The sequence below is a fragment of the Bubalus kerabau genome, chromosome 1, assembly GCF_029407905.1.
Source record: "Bubalus kerabau isolate K-KA32 ecotype Philippines breed swamp buffalo chromosome 1, PCC_UOA_SB_1v2, whole genome shotgun sequence".
NCBI classification, from domain to species: Eukaryota; Metazoa; Chordata; class Mammalia; order Artiodactyla; family Bovidae; genus Bubalus; species Bubalus kerabau.
Window position 1 is genome coordinate 11,206,716 of NC_073624.1, and position 16,947 is coordinate 11,223,662.

Genomic DNA, 16,947 nt, shown 5'->3' on the forward strand with positions numbered 1-16,947 from the left:
GTGCGCCCTCCTCCCTGGCTCCGCCTCGCGCTCCTCCCCGCGTTTCTCCCCAACTCCTCCCCAGCTCCTCCGGGCTCCTCCTTGCGCTCCTCCCTGGATCCTCCCCGCGGTTCTCCCGCCCCGCCTGCTCCTGCGCTTCAGCTCGTCCGACTCCTATATTCCATCTCCGCTCTTCGTCAGGCCGTAAAACTATTTTAATATCTGCCCCTTGCTCTCGCCTCCGGTCTTACTCTTCTTCTCCGTCAGAGGAAGTTCTTTTTTTCAGTTCCCTCTCTGCGTATCCGCACCTCCTCCCTGTATTGCTTTCCTGGCTTTTCCTCCCCCTTCTCCAGGCCGGGACCGCTCCGCGCTCCGACTGCGCGGGGGTCCCAGAGGAGGTGGGGGGCCCTCAGCCTCCGGTTCACGCAGCGCTGCGCTGAGCCCGCGCTTTCGCCAGAGACCCGCTCCAAGTCTGCTGAGAGTCCGCAGACCGGGTCCTTCCTTCATCCTGAGACAACCGTCGTCCACATTCCCTTTCCTGACAACCCTGAATGCCTCTGCTGGTCTCGAACAACCCCCACCCAGATCCCACCGACTGTAAATGGATCTCCAGGTCTGAGGCGGTGGATCTTCTTCTGGTCCAAAGCAGTGGCCCTTTGCCTGCTGCTGGCGGACCCCTGGCGACCACCTGAGCCCCCGCTAGCGACAGGACACAGCTGCTTTAGGCCTCGAGCTCCGTGGTCTTCAAACCTTTTACTTGTTTATTTAAGAATTTTGGAATACTATCCATCCTCCCATACATTTTTAAATATCACTTCGGAAATTTTTCATCCTATGTAAATAGATATAGAGGATATAATCACTAATTTGATGTCTGTAGCAGGCAGCTTCCTCGATGCCCCACCCCATCCCATCTTCTGGTGTTTGCACCTGCTGTGCCTCCCTTCCCCCCCTTGAGTGTGTGCTGGGCCCAGTGACCTGTTCTCAACAGCAGAATATAAATATGATGAGACCAAAAAAAAAAAAGGATGTCACCGATAAGGTTAGGCTATGAAAGACCTGGACTTGGGGTTGTTCAGCCCTTTCTGGGTTGCCGTGAGCTGCCTGTGGAGAGGCTGGGACGGCCAGGAGCTGAGAAAGGACTGGTCAACAGCCAGGAAGAAACCGAGGCCATCGTTTCACCGTGACAATGATCAGGAGTAAGTGGTCAAAATAATGCAAGGACAGCATTTTAAAAAATTATTTTTAATTGGAGGATTTACAATGTTGTGTTGGTTTCTGCCATATAGCAGTGTGGATTAGCCATAGGTATACATCTGAGCCTCCCTCCCACCCCTCTTGGTGGTCACAGACACCAGACTGAGCTCCCTGTGTTATACAGCAACTTCCCACTAGCTATCTATTTTGCATATGGTACTGTATATGATACAATACTCCGCTCTCTATTCTTCTCACCTTCCCCCCCTCCCCGCTGTGTCCACAAGCCTGTTCTCTACCTGTGTCTCTGTTGTGTGCTGTGTGCTGTGTTCAGTCACTTCAGTCGTGTCCTCCAGGTCACTTACAGGAAAGAATTATCTATCACAGCCCACACAGAAGAAGATGTGCATTGCATCCTCTACAAGAAATCACTTGGGGCTTCCCTGGAGGCTCAGTGGTAAAGAATCCACCTGCCAGTACAGGGAACGTGGGTTCGATCCTTGATCCAGGGAGATCCTACATGCCTCGGGGCAGCTGAGCCTGTGCGCCATAACTACTGAGCTTGTGTTCTAGAGCCTGGGAGCTGCAACTGCTGAGCCTGCATGCGGCAACTACCGAAGCCTGTCTGTTCCAGAGCCCATGCGCTGCAAGACAAGCCACCGCAATACGCCTGCACACTGCAGTGAAGAGAAGCCCCCCGCTCACGCCAACCAAAGAAAAGCCCACGAAGCAACAAAGACCCAGCACAGTCAAAAATAAATAAACACGTACATAAACAAAAGAAACCACCCTGGCAACTCAGCCAACAGAACCCAGCCAGGGAGACCTTGAACTCTCACTTTTCTCCAAAAGACTTTCGTTCGAAACAACCCGTCCCAACTTCCTCTTTTTCTTTGTAAATGTTTCATTCCTCTCTGGATTTGCCCATGGCTTTTTGCTATATAGCTTGCTTCTTCTGAATTCCATTTCTTTTGCTATTCCTGAATAAATCCACCTTTGCAGGAAAAATTATTCTTTTATTGCTTAGGTTTGTGTTACCGAATTGTTCCCTGAGTCTAAATGAGAGATTTTCCTGTGGATGGGTTTCAGTGATACAGCTAGAAAAAGTTGTACTTTTTAAAGAGTTTACGATGATGTTTCCATACACTTCCCATTTGACCCAATTTAATTGTTCTGATAGAAAAAGATTTTAAAATTATTTTGTTTACAACATAGCTGTTTAAATTCAGCACAACAACTCCAACTAAATTTGAAGTGAAAGTGAAAGTGTTACTTGCTCAGTCATGTCTGACTCTTTGAGACCCCATGGATTGTAGCCCACCAGGCTCCTCTGTCCAAGGAATTCTCCAGGCAAGAATACTGGAGTGGATTGCCGTTTCCTTCTCCAGGGGATCTTCCTGGTCCGGGGATTGAACCCAGGTCTCCCGCATTGCAGGCAGATTCTTTACCATCTGAGCCACCAAAGCAGAAGCTAAATTTAGCAAATTGCTAAATATATTGGTCACATTTTATGAAACAAATTGAAAGATGGAGAAAGATTACATGAGAGGAGAGGCCTGTCAAATTCTACAGATAATTAGCTTTCAGTTCTGAGAGGCAAATGAACAGATGCATGGGGCTTCCTAGCCTAAATCACTCATCTTCTTAGCGCAGGGATTTTCTAGAATCCTGCTCATCAGAACTTAGCAAGGAATGTCAGAACCATTCTTGGTTGTTGCTCAGTCGCTCAGTTGTGTCCGACTCTCTGTGACCCCATGGACTGTGGCATTCCAGGCTCCCTTGTCCTCTACTATTTTTTTCTTGGAGGTATGTTTTGAGCAGGGATGAAAATTGCTACTTTCCTGTTTCTATTTTTAAGAGGAATTAGAATTAAAGCCAGAGAGAGCTATTGAAAAAAAATAAAAGGCAGTTAGCCACAGGGATTATTAAACTGAAGTCTGTGGGTCAGGCAGTTCAGTCGCTCAGTTGTATCCGACTCTTTGCGACCCCATGGACTGCAGCACGCCAGGCTTCCCTGTCTATCACCAACTCCTGGAGTTTGCTCAAACTCATGTCCATCAAGTTGGTGATTCTGTCCAACCATCTCATCCTCTGTCGTCCCCTTCTCCTCCTGCCTTCAATCTTTCCCAGCATCAGGGTCTTTTCTGATAGGTCAGTTCTTTTCATCAGGTAGCCAAAGTACTGGAGTTTCAGCTTCAGCATCAGTCCTTTCAATGAATATTCAGGACTGATTTCCTTTAGGATGGACTGGTTTGATCTCCTTGCAGTCCAGGGACTCTCAAAAGTCTTCTCCAACACCACAGTTCAAAAGCATCCATTCTTCGGTACTCAGCATCTTTTATAGTCCAACTCTCACATCCATATATGACTGCTGGAAAAGCTATAGCTTTGACTAGACAGACCTTTCTTGGCAGAGTAATGTCTCTGCTTTTTAATATGCTGTCTAGGTTGTTCATGGCTTTTCTTTCAAGGAGCAAGCGTCTTTTAATTCCATGGCTGCAGTCACCATCTGCAGTGATTTGGAGCCCAAGAAAATAAAGTCTCTCACTGTTTCCATTGTTTCTCCATCTATTTGCCATGAAGTGACGGGACTGGATGCCATGATCTTTGTTTTCTGAATGTTGAGTTTAAAGCCAGCTTTTTCACTCTGCTCTTTTACTTTTATCAAAAGGCTCTTTAGTTCATCTTCACTTTCTGCCATAAGGGTGGTGTCATCTGCATATCTGAGGTTATTGATATTTCTCCCAGCAATCTTGATTCCAGCTTGAGCTTCATCCAACCCAGCATTTTGCCTGATACACTCTGATATAAGTTAAATAAGCAGAGTGACAATATACAGCCTTGACATACTCCTTTCCCAATTTGGAACCAGTCCTTTGTTTCATGTCTGGTTCTAACTGTTACTTCTTATCCTGCATATAGGTTTCTCAGGAGGCAGGTAAGGTGGTCTGGTATTCCCATCTTTTGAAGAATTTTTCACAGTTTATTGTGATCCACACAGTCAAAGGCTTTAGTGTAGTCAATGAAGCAGAAGTAGATGTTTTTCTGGAATTTTCTTGCTTATTCTATGATCCAACGAATGTTGGCAGTTTGATCTCTGGTTTCTCTGTCTTTTCTAAATCCAGCTTGAACATCTGAAAAGTTCTTGGTTCATGTACTGTTGAAGCCTACCTAGCTTGGAGAATTTTGAACATTACTTTGCTAGCATGAAGACTGTGGGTAGGCTCTGCAAAGTTTGTAAACTCTTGGAGATGATTTGCAAAATGTTTATTTGTGAATGTACTTTTCCCTGGATAGATTTAATCAGAATCTTGAAGGAGTTTTGGTGATTACAAAACCAAATCAAACCATTGCCACAGTGAAACCACAGCACAGATTTAGTTTAATCTTTCCACTTAATGTTAAGTAAACTAAGGCTCTCAGAGAGTCCATCCCTGCCTGAGGTCAGAGAGAGTCAGGGCAGAGCCCAGGGAGCAGGGGTGGGGCATGTGGTGAGCTCAGGAAAGGAATTAAATGTTCTGTCCTCTTGGATTGGGGTTCCCTGCACAGGGAATCCCCACCTCCAGGAATAATGATTAAATTTATGGCTTTAAAAGGAAACCTTGAAATTTGAAGGAAGAGAGGAGAGGGATGTAGATGGAACAGAAGTCATGTTGGGCAAGATGAATCAGAAGAATCAGAAGGGATTCCCATGAAGCTGAGGGGTCGTGTAGAACTCTGCGGAAGTGATTGTCAGCAATGTGCTGGAGGGCAGTGTGCTCAGCTAGAGGGCAGTAGAGTGTAAATTCATTGGCAGAGCACTTCTCAATCAAAATCTTATTGGGCTGAGGACTTCCCTGGTGGTCCAGTGGTTAAGACCCTGTGCTTCCCCTGCAGAGGGAGTGGGTTCAATCCCTGAAACTAACATCCTGCATGTCGCCTGGCCAGATAAGTAAATAAATAATAATCTTAAAAAAAAAATCCTACCGGCTTTTTTCATGGAAATTGACAAGCCGATTCTAAACTTTGGGTGGAAACTCAAAGGACCGAGACTCTCCAAAGCCATTTTGGAAAAGAATAAAGTTCAGTCTTTGCTAACCCCTTGTCATGTTTGCATTTCTGGTGTCAGAGCACGTGGCTGTGTGTCTTGGAAACATTGAAAAATTGCAGATATGATGTTTGCCCCCAGATATTTCAACAAGCATCTTCTAAGAAGAAGGATGGCTTACCTAAACATTACGCACAGAAGAAAATGAACAAGAACCCCCTAACGTTCAGTTCCTGTTCAAATTCTCCAAATCATGCCCCACGTGTTTTCACAGTTGCTTTTCTCAAACCAGGGCTCACCGAAGTTTCACAACGCATGAGGTGATGTCACCTCTTTCAATTGAGAACATTTCCCTAGCTGGTTTTGTTTTTAAAATGATACTGAATATTCCACACTTTCTACTCATCTGGCAGTTTCTTGGTGGTGCCTCCGCATGACTTTTTTTATTCTCTGCACTTCCTGTAGACAGGGAGTGAGGTCTGAAGGCTCAGTTTGATTCAGGTGAAACGCTTCGGCAAGAGCACCTTCCAGGTGATGCTGTGTATTTCACAGGACATCACACCAGGAGGCTACGAGGTCAGCCGCCGTATTACTTGATTTCCTTTGGACAACTCTGTAGAGATCTATTGACATACTGTGTGCGATGTACCTGTTTAAAGGGTCCAGGCTATGAAACCACCACCGCAGCTTGTCTCCCTACAGTCCCTGCGGAGTCCAATCACCTGGTGACCAGCAGAGAAGCAAGACTTTTAGTTTCATCAAGACCTCGTCAGGCCCCCAGGCCCACCCCTGCCTGAGGCTCTAGACTCAGAAAGACCCAGGGTGGAGGCCTTGAGAGGCTTCTGCTGAGCTGTGAAGGCGCAGCCCCACTGGGGTCGGGGGACAGAAGTCAGACCCCAAGGGGGAAATGGTTGTTGGGGAGTTGGGGTCCCTCAGAAAGCAAGTCCTGGGGTGCTGGCTGGAGGGGACAGAGTGACCCTCCGGGCAAGGCCGAGAGGAGCTCAGCACTGCCCCCCCAACCTGTGTTCTGTGCTCTCAGATCCAGGTGCTCATTCAGTTCCTTGGAGCTCATTTCTGGGTTTGCACAGAGCAGGTTGACGGATAAGCCTGCGGAGCCTGAGACCCAGATGAGAGGGGAGGGGGAAACCCTGTTTGCTCTGCAGACACGAGGCCCGGCCTGGCCAGGTTCCACTGCCACCACCATCTGTGGGGTGGTGACGTGGGTTTTATAGACCTGCAAATAAGCCTGCAGAGATGATGTGATTTACCCCAGGCCACAGAGCTACAGCTCTGTGTGCACAAGGATTACATATAAATAATCAGGTGTTTTTTTTTTTAAACTGAGATGTAGTTGATTTACAATATTGTATCAGTTGCAGGTGTACCACATAGTCATTCAATACGTTAATAGATTACACTCAGTTTAAAGTTATTACAACGGAATGTACAATATCCTGTAGCTTATCTACTTTATACATAATAGTTTGTTCCTCTTCCTCCCCAGCACCTACCTTGCCCCTCTCCTCTTTCCTTTCCCCTGGTAACCACTGATTTGTTCTCTGTATCTGTGGATCTGTTTTCATTTGTCCTGAACCAGACTTGGGTCTACCTGCCCGGGCGCAGTAAAGCCAATCTTCCAGGCTCTCATGGGTTGTGGTGAAAGAACAGTGTTTAATGCAAGATGTGCAATGTGGGGACAGGTGGGGAGAACGGGCCACTCAGGCTCAGAAGACTTGGCCTTCCCTTTGCTTTCAGGGAAGGGTTTTAAAAAGGCAACATTAGGGGAGAGGGTTGCAGGGGCTTGAGAGTCCATGAAGGCCACCTACCCGGCAAGCTGCGTGGAGATGGGGAGAGAGATGGAGGCGCACGGAATGAGGGCTTAGTTCTGTTCACGACGTGGAAGCAGGAAGCAGCAAGTGCAGGGGAATGTCAGGTGTCCCTGTCCCCTCACGGGCCCAGGTCAGTTCAGTCACTCAGTCGTGTCCAACTCTTTGCGACCCCGTGAACCACAGCATGCCAGGCTTCCCTGTCCATCACCAACTCCCAGAGTTTACCCAAACTCATGTCCATCGAGTCGGTGATGCCATTCAACCATCTCATCCTCTGTTGTCCCCTTCTCCTCCTGCATTCAATCTTTCCCAGCATCAGAGTCTTTTCAAATGAGTCAGCTCTTTGCATCGGTGGCCAAAGTATTGGAGTTACAGCTTCAGCATCAGTCCTTCCAATGAACAAGGTCCAACTCATACCTAGTTCTTTGGGCAATCAGATCAATAACCACATCTGCCTTGTGGGGACAAAGGGAGAAGTGGGCAGAAGCAGGCCTGATGAGGGGAAGAGGCCGGAGCCCAGCCAGACCCACTCTGACCCTGGAGAGCAGAGCAGCAGGGAGGCTGAGGGCCTCTCACAGGCTGGCCACGCCCAGGGTGGGGCCTGGCTCCCTTACGCCACTCAAGGAGGCATTCATAACCCAAGCAGAACAGATTAATCACAGGGCAAGTCTCCAGTCTGTCTCAGCTGATCGAAAGTATCATTTACAAGCTTTGGCACGCACTTTGTCATTGCTGGTAACGCCTTGTTGCTGACCGTGACTGGAGGGGCAGCTCCTGGGGGGTGCCCACCTAGCTCCTTCTCCCGGAGCTGGACAAGCAGTGTCTACTGGAGTCCTTCTCCTTTCTTGAGCCTGGACTCCAGAGCTCAGGGTACCGGGTGGAAGTAGGGGGTGGGGCTCCAGCAGAGGAGTGGGGAGAGCAGTGAATTCCCGGAATGGACTCAATTGTCCATGAGGATGATCTGTAACTATTTCTAACTAAGATGTTGTTTCTGGGACTGGTTAGTTTTACACAGGGAATTATGAAGGTTGGTCTGAATCAGTTGGAGAAGGCAATGGCAACCCACTCCAGTACTCTTGCCTGGAAAATCCCATGGGCAGAGGAGCCTGGTAGGCTGCAGTCCATGGGGTCGCTAGAGTCGGACATGACTGAGCGACTTCACTTTCACTTTTCACTTTCATGCACTGGAGAAGGAAATGGCAACCCACTCCAGTATTCTTGCCTGGAGAATCCCAGGGACAGGGGAGCCTGGTGGACTGCCATCTATGGGGTCGCACAGAGTCGGACACGACTGAAGTGACTTAGCAGCTTAGCAGCTGAATCAGTTTAATAATAAAAAAGAAGCTTTAATGTTTATAGGGCTTCCCTTATAGCTCAGTTGGTAGAGTCCGCCTGTAATGCAGGAGACCCCAGGTTGATCCCTGGGTCTGGGTCGGGAAGAACCCCTGGAGAAGGGATGGGCTACCCACTCCAGTATTCTTGGGCTTCCCTTGAGGCCCTGCTGGTAAAGAATCTACCTGCAATGTGAGAGACCTGGGTTCGATCTCTGGGTTGGGAAGATCCCCTGGAGTAGGGAAAGGCTACCTACTTCAGTATTCTGGCCTGGAGAGAATACTGTACAGTCCATGGAGTTGCAAAGAGTCGCACACAACTGTGTGACTTTCACTTTCACTTTGCATGCTTATAGCTTTCAAAGTAATTTAAAATAAAGGTTTTTTGGGCCGGCCCTGCAGCTCGTGGGGCCTTCGTTTCCTGACGGGAAGTCAGCCTGTACTGTCCGTGGTGAGAGCGCAGAGTTCTAACCACTGGACCGCTGGGGAGAACCCAGAGTACATGCACATGATCTCCTCTCCCCACCATCCTTTGTTCCCGTCCCTCCCATCTCCATGTCCTTGCTTCATTCAAAACCAGTGCTGTGCCTTTTTCTATATGATGGTGGGTAGAGGAGAAGCATCTGGATTTTGTGGATCATCCATTTAATTTCTTCTCTTTTGTCCCCTTTCAACCTTTGACCATTAACCGAAAGGAAGATGTGGGGGATGCATTGAGTCACTGCAATGAGGTTGGAGACCATGCCTGGAGTCAGAGTCCCCGAGTTTCCCCTTTGGGGATTAGACGTCAGTGGGGGGTTAAGTACGGTCCTGCAAGTCCAGAAAACGGTCCAGGCGGTGAGAAGGGCAAGACGACCAAGCCAACGAGGACATTGTTAAGAAATTTATTTGCAATTCTTGTTTTTTGTTTTTTTTGTTTTTTTGTTTTTTAAATAACATCATTCCTTAGATAAAAATGCAATCTTACAGGAATATACACAGCGTCTCACAGAGATGGCCCTGAAGCTCTTCTCGACGCCCTGGCCTTTCTCGAAGTGAGAAGGGACATGGGCGAGGCCACTGACTCAGGTGACGATGTTACAAACTGTACAACAGTATTTACAACATGAGAGGGCCCGCAGGGAGGTGTGGGGGGCGTGGTGGGGGGGGTGCCGACTGTCTGAGAACCAGCGTGATTCTGTGAGTGGGGGGATTTGAGGGGACTCTGAGCCGTGACGAGAGGAGCAGAGGGGCTGTGTCTGGACCCTCCCGCATGGAGGACCTCGGCTGGGCGGCTCGAGGGGCATCCACATAAAACAGGAAAGAAGTGCCTGGTGCTTCACCAGCGGGAGCCTGCCACCCTCACCCTCAGTGGACATGTTTTCCATGGGTGGTTCTCGCTGCCACATCACAGACTGGTCCAAACCTGCTCACCTTGGACATCTCAGCCTCGGAGCAGAGCTTCCTTGCACAGGGCTCCAGAATAAAGGGATGCGGAGGGGGAAAGGCAGGAAGCAGGTCATCGGGTGGGAGGTCAAGGCCGGATTCTGAGGGTGGGGGGATGCACTCGATACAGGCAGGCCCCCCAGGGCCTCACGTCTGGGGCTCAGGGCCACCTCGTGAGGGAGACCGTGGCACTGGGCTGTTTGTTTACAAGCCATCTCCCTCGAGTCCCAGGTTCTGTTTCCCTTTCAAGCCTTGGCGTGGCTTCTCCACGGTGGAGGTGTTGGGCGGGGAGCTTGCCTGCTGGGACCCATCTATGCACAGGAGCTTCCCCTGGCCGGCCCCGCTCCTGGAAGCAGGACCCGCAGGAGCTGGAGTGGGTGACAGAGGCCAGACCCCGTCTCCCTCATCCCGGCCCACAGACCCAAGGGCACTGAGGACGGTGGCGTGGGAGCCTCAGGGCCGCGTGGTGAGCAGGCACCACTGTGCCCAGACATGACCTGCAGACACGACTCCCCAACACAAACAGCCTCTACCCCACAGCTGCTCTGATGTGACCTTGGAGGAAACTGTTTCTCACGCACAAGCGATCCCAGGTGGCAAACTTGTTAATTCACGTGGGCTCAGTGTCCCGGTGCCTTTCTGAGAGCCGGATCCCAGCTAGGCCACTTGTTCTGAAATGGGGACCTGAACGCCTCACAAAGGGCTGCAGGCCGCGGGCTCGCCTGAACTCTCCTCAGTCACCTGGTGAACCGAGCTAGGGCCCGGATGTCCCTGATTTCCCACAGAAAGGGAGCCTCTGGGGACAATGCTGCCTCGGGCTCTGCCCTGAGGCTCCAGCCATTGGCCCACCTCAGCCTCATAGTACCTCCCGCATGTCCCGGGGCAACCATCCAGGAGGGGGCTCTGCTGACACTCCAGGCGGCCCCCGGGTACCCCCCACCCACCCCTTGGCTGTGGACCAAGTCTCCTGAGTTCACGGCAGGAAAACTTCGATTTTAGGAGTGGTGGAATGTTCTAGAAGGGCAACGACATTTAGTTTATAGTCACTCCAATGGGCACCTTTTCCCGGGGTGGGGGAACCCCTGCTTCTCTCTGCAGCCAGTGCTCAGCCTTCTAAGAGGAGGATCAGCCTGGGAGGGCCAGCATCTGCCCCTGTCAGGTGTGTGCACGTGTGTGTGCACGTAAGCGCGTGTGCAGGTGAGTGCGTGTGTACATGAGTGTGTGTAGACGTGTGCACGGGCGTGCCTCAAGCATCTCCCCAACAACAGGAAGCCTGGCAAAACCCATTTACCTGATAGTTTGCTCTCTGGCCCCACAAGGCAGCGCTTTGTTGCTTTGACACAAAAATAAATAAAATAAATTAAGACACAAAGAAACAATGTCAGAATCGGCTCGCAGGGCACCCCCCCTCACCCAACTGGGGGAGGAGGGAAAACGGGGGTGGGGGTGGGGGGGCACCGGGAGAGGGAGGGAGGTCCCCCTGACGGTACAGCCGCTGGGAAAGCTGGACACTGGCTTCCCAGGGTGACCTCAGGTCACCCCTCCCCGTGCCCTCTGCCTGCCTTCAGGGCCCACGGCCCACGTGTGGGAAGGGGGTCCGCAGAGGAGGGGGCGGCGGGGGCAGACACCACACACGTCCGGGGAGGGTGGTTCGGCTGGGAAATAAGCTGGAGCGGAATTTTATTTTTTCTTCTTCTGAAGCAGATCTCGGGGTCTCGGCCCCTCTACCGTCCCGGCCAAGGTGGGCAGTCACCACAGACGTTTCCATGGAAAGAAGCTGCAGACACGAGGGTCAAACAGGCCCTGTGTCCCCATTTCCCTTCGGGTCTGTGCTAGTGCTCGCCGCAGACCAGAGCCTGGCCTGGGCACCTGGAGGGTGGACACCAGGTTGCCCTTCCCTGGCCGTTGCTGCCTCTCAGACATGACATGCCTGTCCCTGCAGGTTCCTCCGCGGGGCGGGGAGAGGCCACCACCGTCCTTGGCCACATCTGTGATGAGGTGTGACAAGGCTGCCAGCACAGATCCCCGCTCCCGCCACCTCCTCCCTGTGCTGCTCTAAGTCCCTTCTGTTTCCTGGCCTTTGGGGTGGGGGCACGTGCTATCACCCGCCCCCTGGAAAACAGCCTCACCCCCTCCATGACCTCCACACTCTTCCTTCCAGGGGCTCCTTTTCCTCAGAAAGACGCTTCATCGGACTTGGAGGGCGAGGTGCCCTTAGCTGACCGCTGGGGAGATGGTCTGAGGGGGGGATGGTGGGGAGGACGTGATGGGCAGCTCCTGATGACCCCCAGAGCTTGGAAGCTGGAGCGCAGAGGAGGATAAAGACGGGGTGCACAAGACTCTGGGGTCCAGCCAGACTGAGAAGATGAGGGAAGCGACTGGAACAGAGAGCTTCTGAACGAAGTGGAGAAAAACGCATGAATCGAGCTGAAATCTGGGGGGTTAAAATCACCCTTTCTTCCCCAAGACCAAAAAGAACTTTCTAGGAGGGGGTGGGAAGGAGACAAGCTCCTGAGTAACTGTAAGATCAAGGTGGAAACAAGAGCTTGCCTGTCAGCGGACAAACACAAGCCAGGTTCACGAACCCTGGACCCAAACTTTTCAGGCGCGTGGGGTCCTCGGCCACTGTGGCTTTTCTCCAGCCACCCAAGGGTTTCAGAAGACTCGATGGCTCTGCTTTTGAGAAGGCGCTATGTCAGGTGCAGAGATGGGGACCATGCTGCGGACGAGGCTCAGGAGGACAGGTGTCACATGTCTGTCCAGTGCTAGCCCGGCCTGCGCTCAGGCCCAGGGAGACCCTTCCTTGGACAGGTCTTCCCGACAGACCAGCAGGCAGTGGGGAGGCCTGCGGTGTGAGATGGGGTGAGGGCGCCATTGGCAGGGCCTAGCACGAGCTGGCCGGTGAGACTTGGTGGCACAGATGGAAAGTGCAAAATAGAAACGAAAGGCAGTATAAGGAGGCCATGTGTGTGCGGGTGTGTGGTGGAGGCCCGCTGAGGGCCCGTATTTCTCACCCGGGGGCCAAATGCGCAGCGGGAACCAGGAACCACTGCCGAAAGGCTCTGTTCTCCACCCTAGCTGACATCCTAGTGGCTGAGGCAGACATGGGGGAAGGGGACAAGGGACTTGAACGAAAGGTCTAGAAGACCACGGTGGCACCGAGGAGCAGCCTGAGATGGGAAGAGCTGGGCCTGGAGGAACAGGGCGCAGCCTGCTGTCCCCAGCCTGCGTTCACCGGGGGCTGAGCATCAGCCCATCACAGGAAAATCAGCCCATCACAGCAAAGCACATCTTTACAGAGGAAGGGGCTGCTCACATGAGTCAGCGCCGAGATAGGCTGGGTGAGCCAGGCACTGGAGGCGACTTGACGGGGAGGGTCTAGATGAATGCCTAGGTCCTGTTTCCCCAAACTGGTCACGTTTCAATGCTCACTGCTGGAATCTCCTTGAGGATTCAGCACCCAACAGAGATGCCCCCCAGTGCCTCCAGTCCCATCCTCACCGCCAGCTCCCCACGCACCCCCCCCAATCCTGCTCCCTCCGTGGCTGCCACACCATGATGGCAGACTCTGGAGGAGACCCCTGAAGGTGGAGAAGTGAGTCGGATGCCCTTGACTTTGGATGGACGAGATGTCACCTGCTACTTGGCTCCAGCCGAGGACTCCCTCTCCTCCACCCTCCTGGTCAGTGGACACATTCCTAAGGAACGCTTGTGCTGGGGGATGCCTAGCAGTGAGGTGAGCCACCTCTCCTGGGGGAGGGGGCCCTGTGCCTGCCTGTGATGGAAGAGGCTGGTCAGGGCACCCCATGACCCCTCACGGTGCGGGGCTGTCCCCGGAGAAATCCCAAATCCAAGAACCGGGGCAGAGCGGACAGAGTGAGGGTGGAATAGATGAGTCCTGGTCTCTCAAAGCAAGATACGGATACACCCACACCCAGGCTCGGGAAAGTGGAGGCAAACAGAAGCGAACACAAGATATGCAAAACAGCGATGCCCAAGCCTGCGTGGGACCCACACGGGTGGTGCCGGCACTCGTCACACAAGCGAGAAGAAGAGCCGTCCCATTTCCCAGCCACATGTAGAAAAGCACTTAAGAGCTCAAAGGTAAGGCTTGTCACACTCCAAATACAAAATGATTTACTTACATGCAGCAAATATACAAGAAGTGAATTCAAAAACAAACTTAATTCATTATATTCGCTTGGCACAATTGCAATTCAGTTTTAAAAAAATATTTGTAAAATACTGAGACTGACCTGAATTCAAGTATAACGGTCTCTTCAGCAGAAACACCATCAACGCAGTGAAACGTTACATAGAACAAATCGAAGCGAAAAGCCTTCTGAGTTTCTCCCTTAAATTTCTGTGTGGTTTTTTTAAATACAGTTTTAATGCCAACACAACTCACAATTGTATTTTTAAAATGAATATTATTGCATTGTTTTTGCATATCTTGTGGGACAGAAAATGCAGTTACTGATTCCCGTTTCAGAAGCGGAGACAGTGGTTTGTTTTTGCTTTCAAACGGCCCCAGATTCAGACCTCCCTACGGCTGAGCCTGAAGGGGACCTGTGGGAGGCCTGGCGGCTGCAGACTGGCCCCCACCACACACACACCACCCGCCGCACACACGGCACACGCACTCGGAGACCCCGGGCACCCACTACTATACACGCTTGTGCAAGACCCTACACCTTTAAATTAGGAAACCAAACCAAAAAAATCTTGTCACTACCTGCGGAAATTATAACAAATTATTGGGTGTACATGATGGCTGACAAAACCCTCCTACGGCGGCTCAGCTGAATCCTCCGTAGAAAAAGAAACCGACCGCTAAATAACACAACAAAACCAAATCCAATCTACATTTGCAAAAGTGAAGACAGTAAGGTGCGTGGCTGCAAAACTTTGTAAACACTCTTCTTTCTCCCCTCCCCTTGGGAAAACAAAATTATATATTAAAAAAAAAAAAACCCAAATGAAAACTACAACATGCTGTCAAGAAAAATGTCAAACCCCAAAACAAAAGCGCACTGGACAGTCACCACTGGTCTTGTCCCGGCGGGCATGCCCGCTCCCCTGGCCCCGCGACTGTGGCCTGGCAGGAAGGGTCCAGACACAGGTAGCGTGGGTGGCCATGGCCGGCCTCCTCCTCCCCAGGGGGGGCCGGGTCCTCTTTCCTTCTGTGGACGCACAGGGCCCTGGCTCTATGGGGACAGTGAGGCTCATACAGAATATGTGCAAAATGAGTTTTTTACAAGCAAAGTTGAAAGACACCCGTTTAGCATAGGGTCCTTTGGGTGAGGGCTGGGGAGCCAAGGTGGACCCCTCCCTGGTGCCCGCGCCCCCGCCCCCACCGCCCCCCGCCGGACACGGACTGCGGCTGCTCCTCTCCTGGCCACCGACTTGGTCTTGTCCCCACGAAATGAATGAAGACGCTGTTCCGGTTAACTCCAGGCCGCGAGAACAGTGAGGCACTTCTGAAACGAACCCATTAGGAACATTGAGACAAATAAAAAGCCGGCGTCTCCGGCCCGGCTGCTACAGGCCGCTGGCGAAGGCCCTGCTGTCCCGGGGCTCCTCTGCGCCCTGGCGGGGCTCGGCGCTGGGCGCCCAGGCTGCGTCCTCCACGCCCCCCGCTCGGTCCGGCCCCGGGTCCCTGCAGTTTGCACACGGGAGCAGGGTGCCGTTGGGGCTCTGCCCGGCACCCCCGCTGAGGATGTCATCGGCTGCGCTCTCCATCTCCTCGATGGTCATGTCGCAGGCGTCGGCCAGCTCCTGCGTGGTGGCCTCGAGGAACCTGGGGTCCTGAGCAAACTGCCCCAATCCTTCCGAGATCAAGACCTGGGAGACAGGGACCGGGGACGTTACTGTGAGCCCAGCCCTTCCCCGTGGGGCTGGCGCAGGGGCTTCCGAGGGGTCACTTGGGGAAGAGAGAGTGTGTGTGTATGCGTGTATGTGTGCACACGGGTGTGGATGTGCCTACATGCCAGGAAGGAGTGTGACGGAGTGCCCCCAGGACACTCAGGCGTGCAGGCCCGAGGAGAGACCTCTCGGGGTGGGGTATCGTCATCAAATGCAGGCAGGCTGCGTGCATGGAAGAAGCAGGGGCCTGGTCCTCCCCCGGATCCTCCCCCGGGGGTGCCCTGATCCCTCACGGGACTCTTCCCAGGCAACTTTCAGGCTTCTCTGGTGCCACCTGGCCCAGTGCCCCAGCTGCATTTTGGGGCTGAGGATCCGGGGACAGTGTGTGTGTGTGTGTGTGTGTGTGTGTGCGTGCGCGTGTGTGTGGAACATGCCTGGCACCTGCCCCGTTTGTCCCAAAGCACCTGCCCCCTTCCTGGTGGCCTTGGGGATGCAGCAGGTGAGCCTAGGTGACCCCCTCCTGTCCAGTCTGCTCCCCACCTGCCTCTTGCCCTCCTCCTGCTCTGAGTTCCCTCAGGGCCCCCTCCCTGCAGGGCTCCACTGATCTGGCTGGTGTGACCGCTCTTCCTCAGCCTGCTCTCGGAGACCCGAGTGAGTGTCTTTCTGGCCAAGAGACTTGATGTTCCATGTGCTTGGGAGAACCAGGGTCCCCTCCGTTCTGCCTGAACCCCCCCACTGCCCAGTCCTCAGGCACTGCCCAAGCACTCACCGCCTCCACCAGGCTGCTGGCACTGCCATGGAACGGACGGCCCTGGGGCCCTGCCGGGCTGGGCACAGTGAGTGACACGGGCCGGGCCCTCCGGGGGGTGCCAACGACCCCGCAGGGTGTGGGCTCCCCGACATGGGAGTCGCAGTGGATGGATGGGAAGCTGCTGGTGAGCTTGTCGCTGGACTCAGCCCCCTCCAGCCGCAGGGTGGGCACAGGCCGCGGAGGCCAGGCTGGGCCAGGTGTGGCGGGGGGTGTGAGGCGTGGTGGGGGGAGGGTCCCGGGAGGATGGCTTCTCTGCAGGAGGGGGCTCAGGCCCGCCACTGCCAGCGCCTGTGGACAGGATGGAAGAGTGTGAGTCAGGGGACCTCCACCCTGTCCCTGTCTCTGACCCCTCCCGGCATTTGCACCCTCCCAGTCACGCACCCAGACCCAGGGATCGTCTCAACTGCCCTAACAGACCCTGTGACATCAGTCAGCCGGGATCCTTCTCCACTGAGCTCAGAAGGCCAAGGCCCAGAGGGCTCA

At 53.0% G+C, this 16,947-nt stretch overlaps 1 protein-coding gene across 3 annotated transcripts in view; it reads right to left on the bottom strand.

Moving 5' to 3' along the window:
• Nucleotides 1–15,173: 15,173 nt before the first annotated feature.
• Nucleotides 15,174–16,947, bottom strand: part of CACNA1C (calcium voltage-gated channel subunit alpha1 C) — a 459,271-nt gene continuing 457,497 nt past the window's right edge. For all 3 annotated transcript variants that reach the window (XM_055567708.1, XM_055567698.1, XM_055567691.1), the window contains 2 exons: nucleotides 16,423–16,752; nucleotides 15,174–15,632 (listed from right to left, as the gene is read on the bottom strand). In XM_055567708.1, the coding sequence (XP_055423683.1) occupies nucleotides 15,330–15,632; nucleotides 16,423–16,752 (633 nt within the window). In that variant the 3' untranslated portion in view covers nucleotides 15,174–15,329. The remainder of the gene's footprint in view (nucleotides 15,633–16,422; nucleotides 16,753–16,947) is intronic.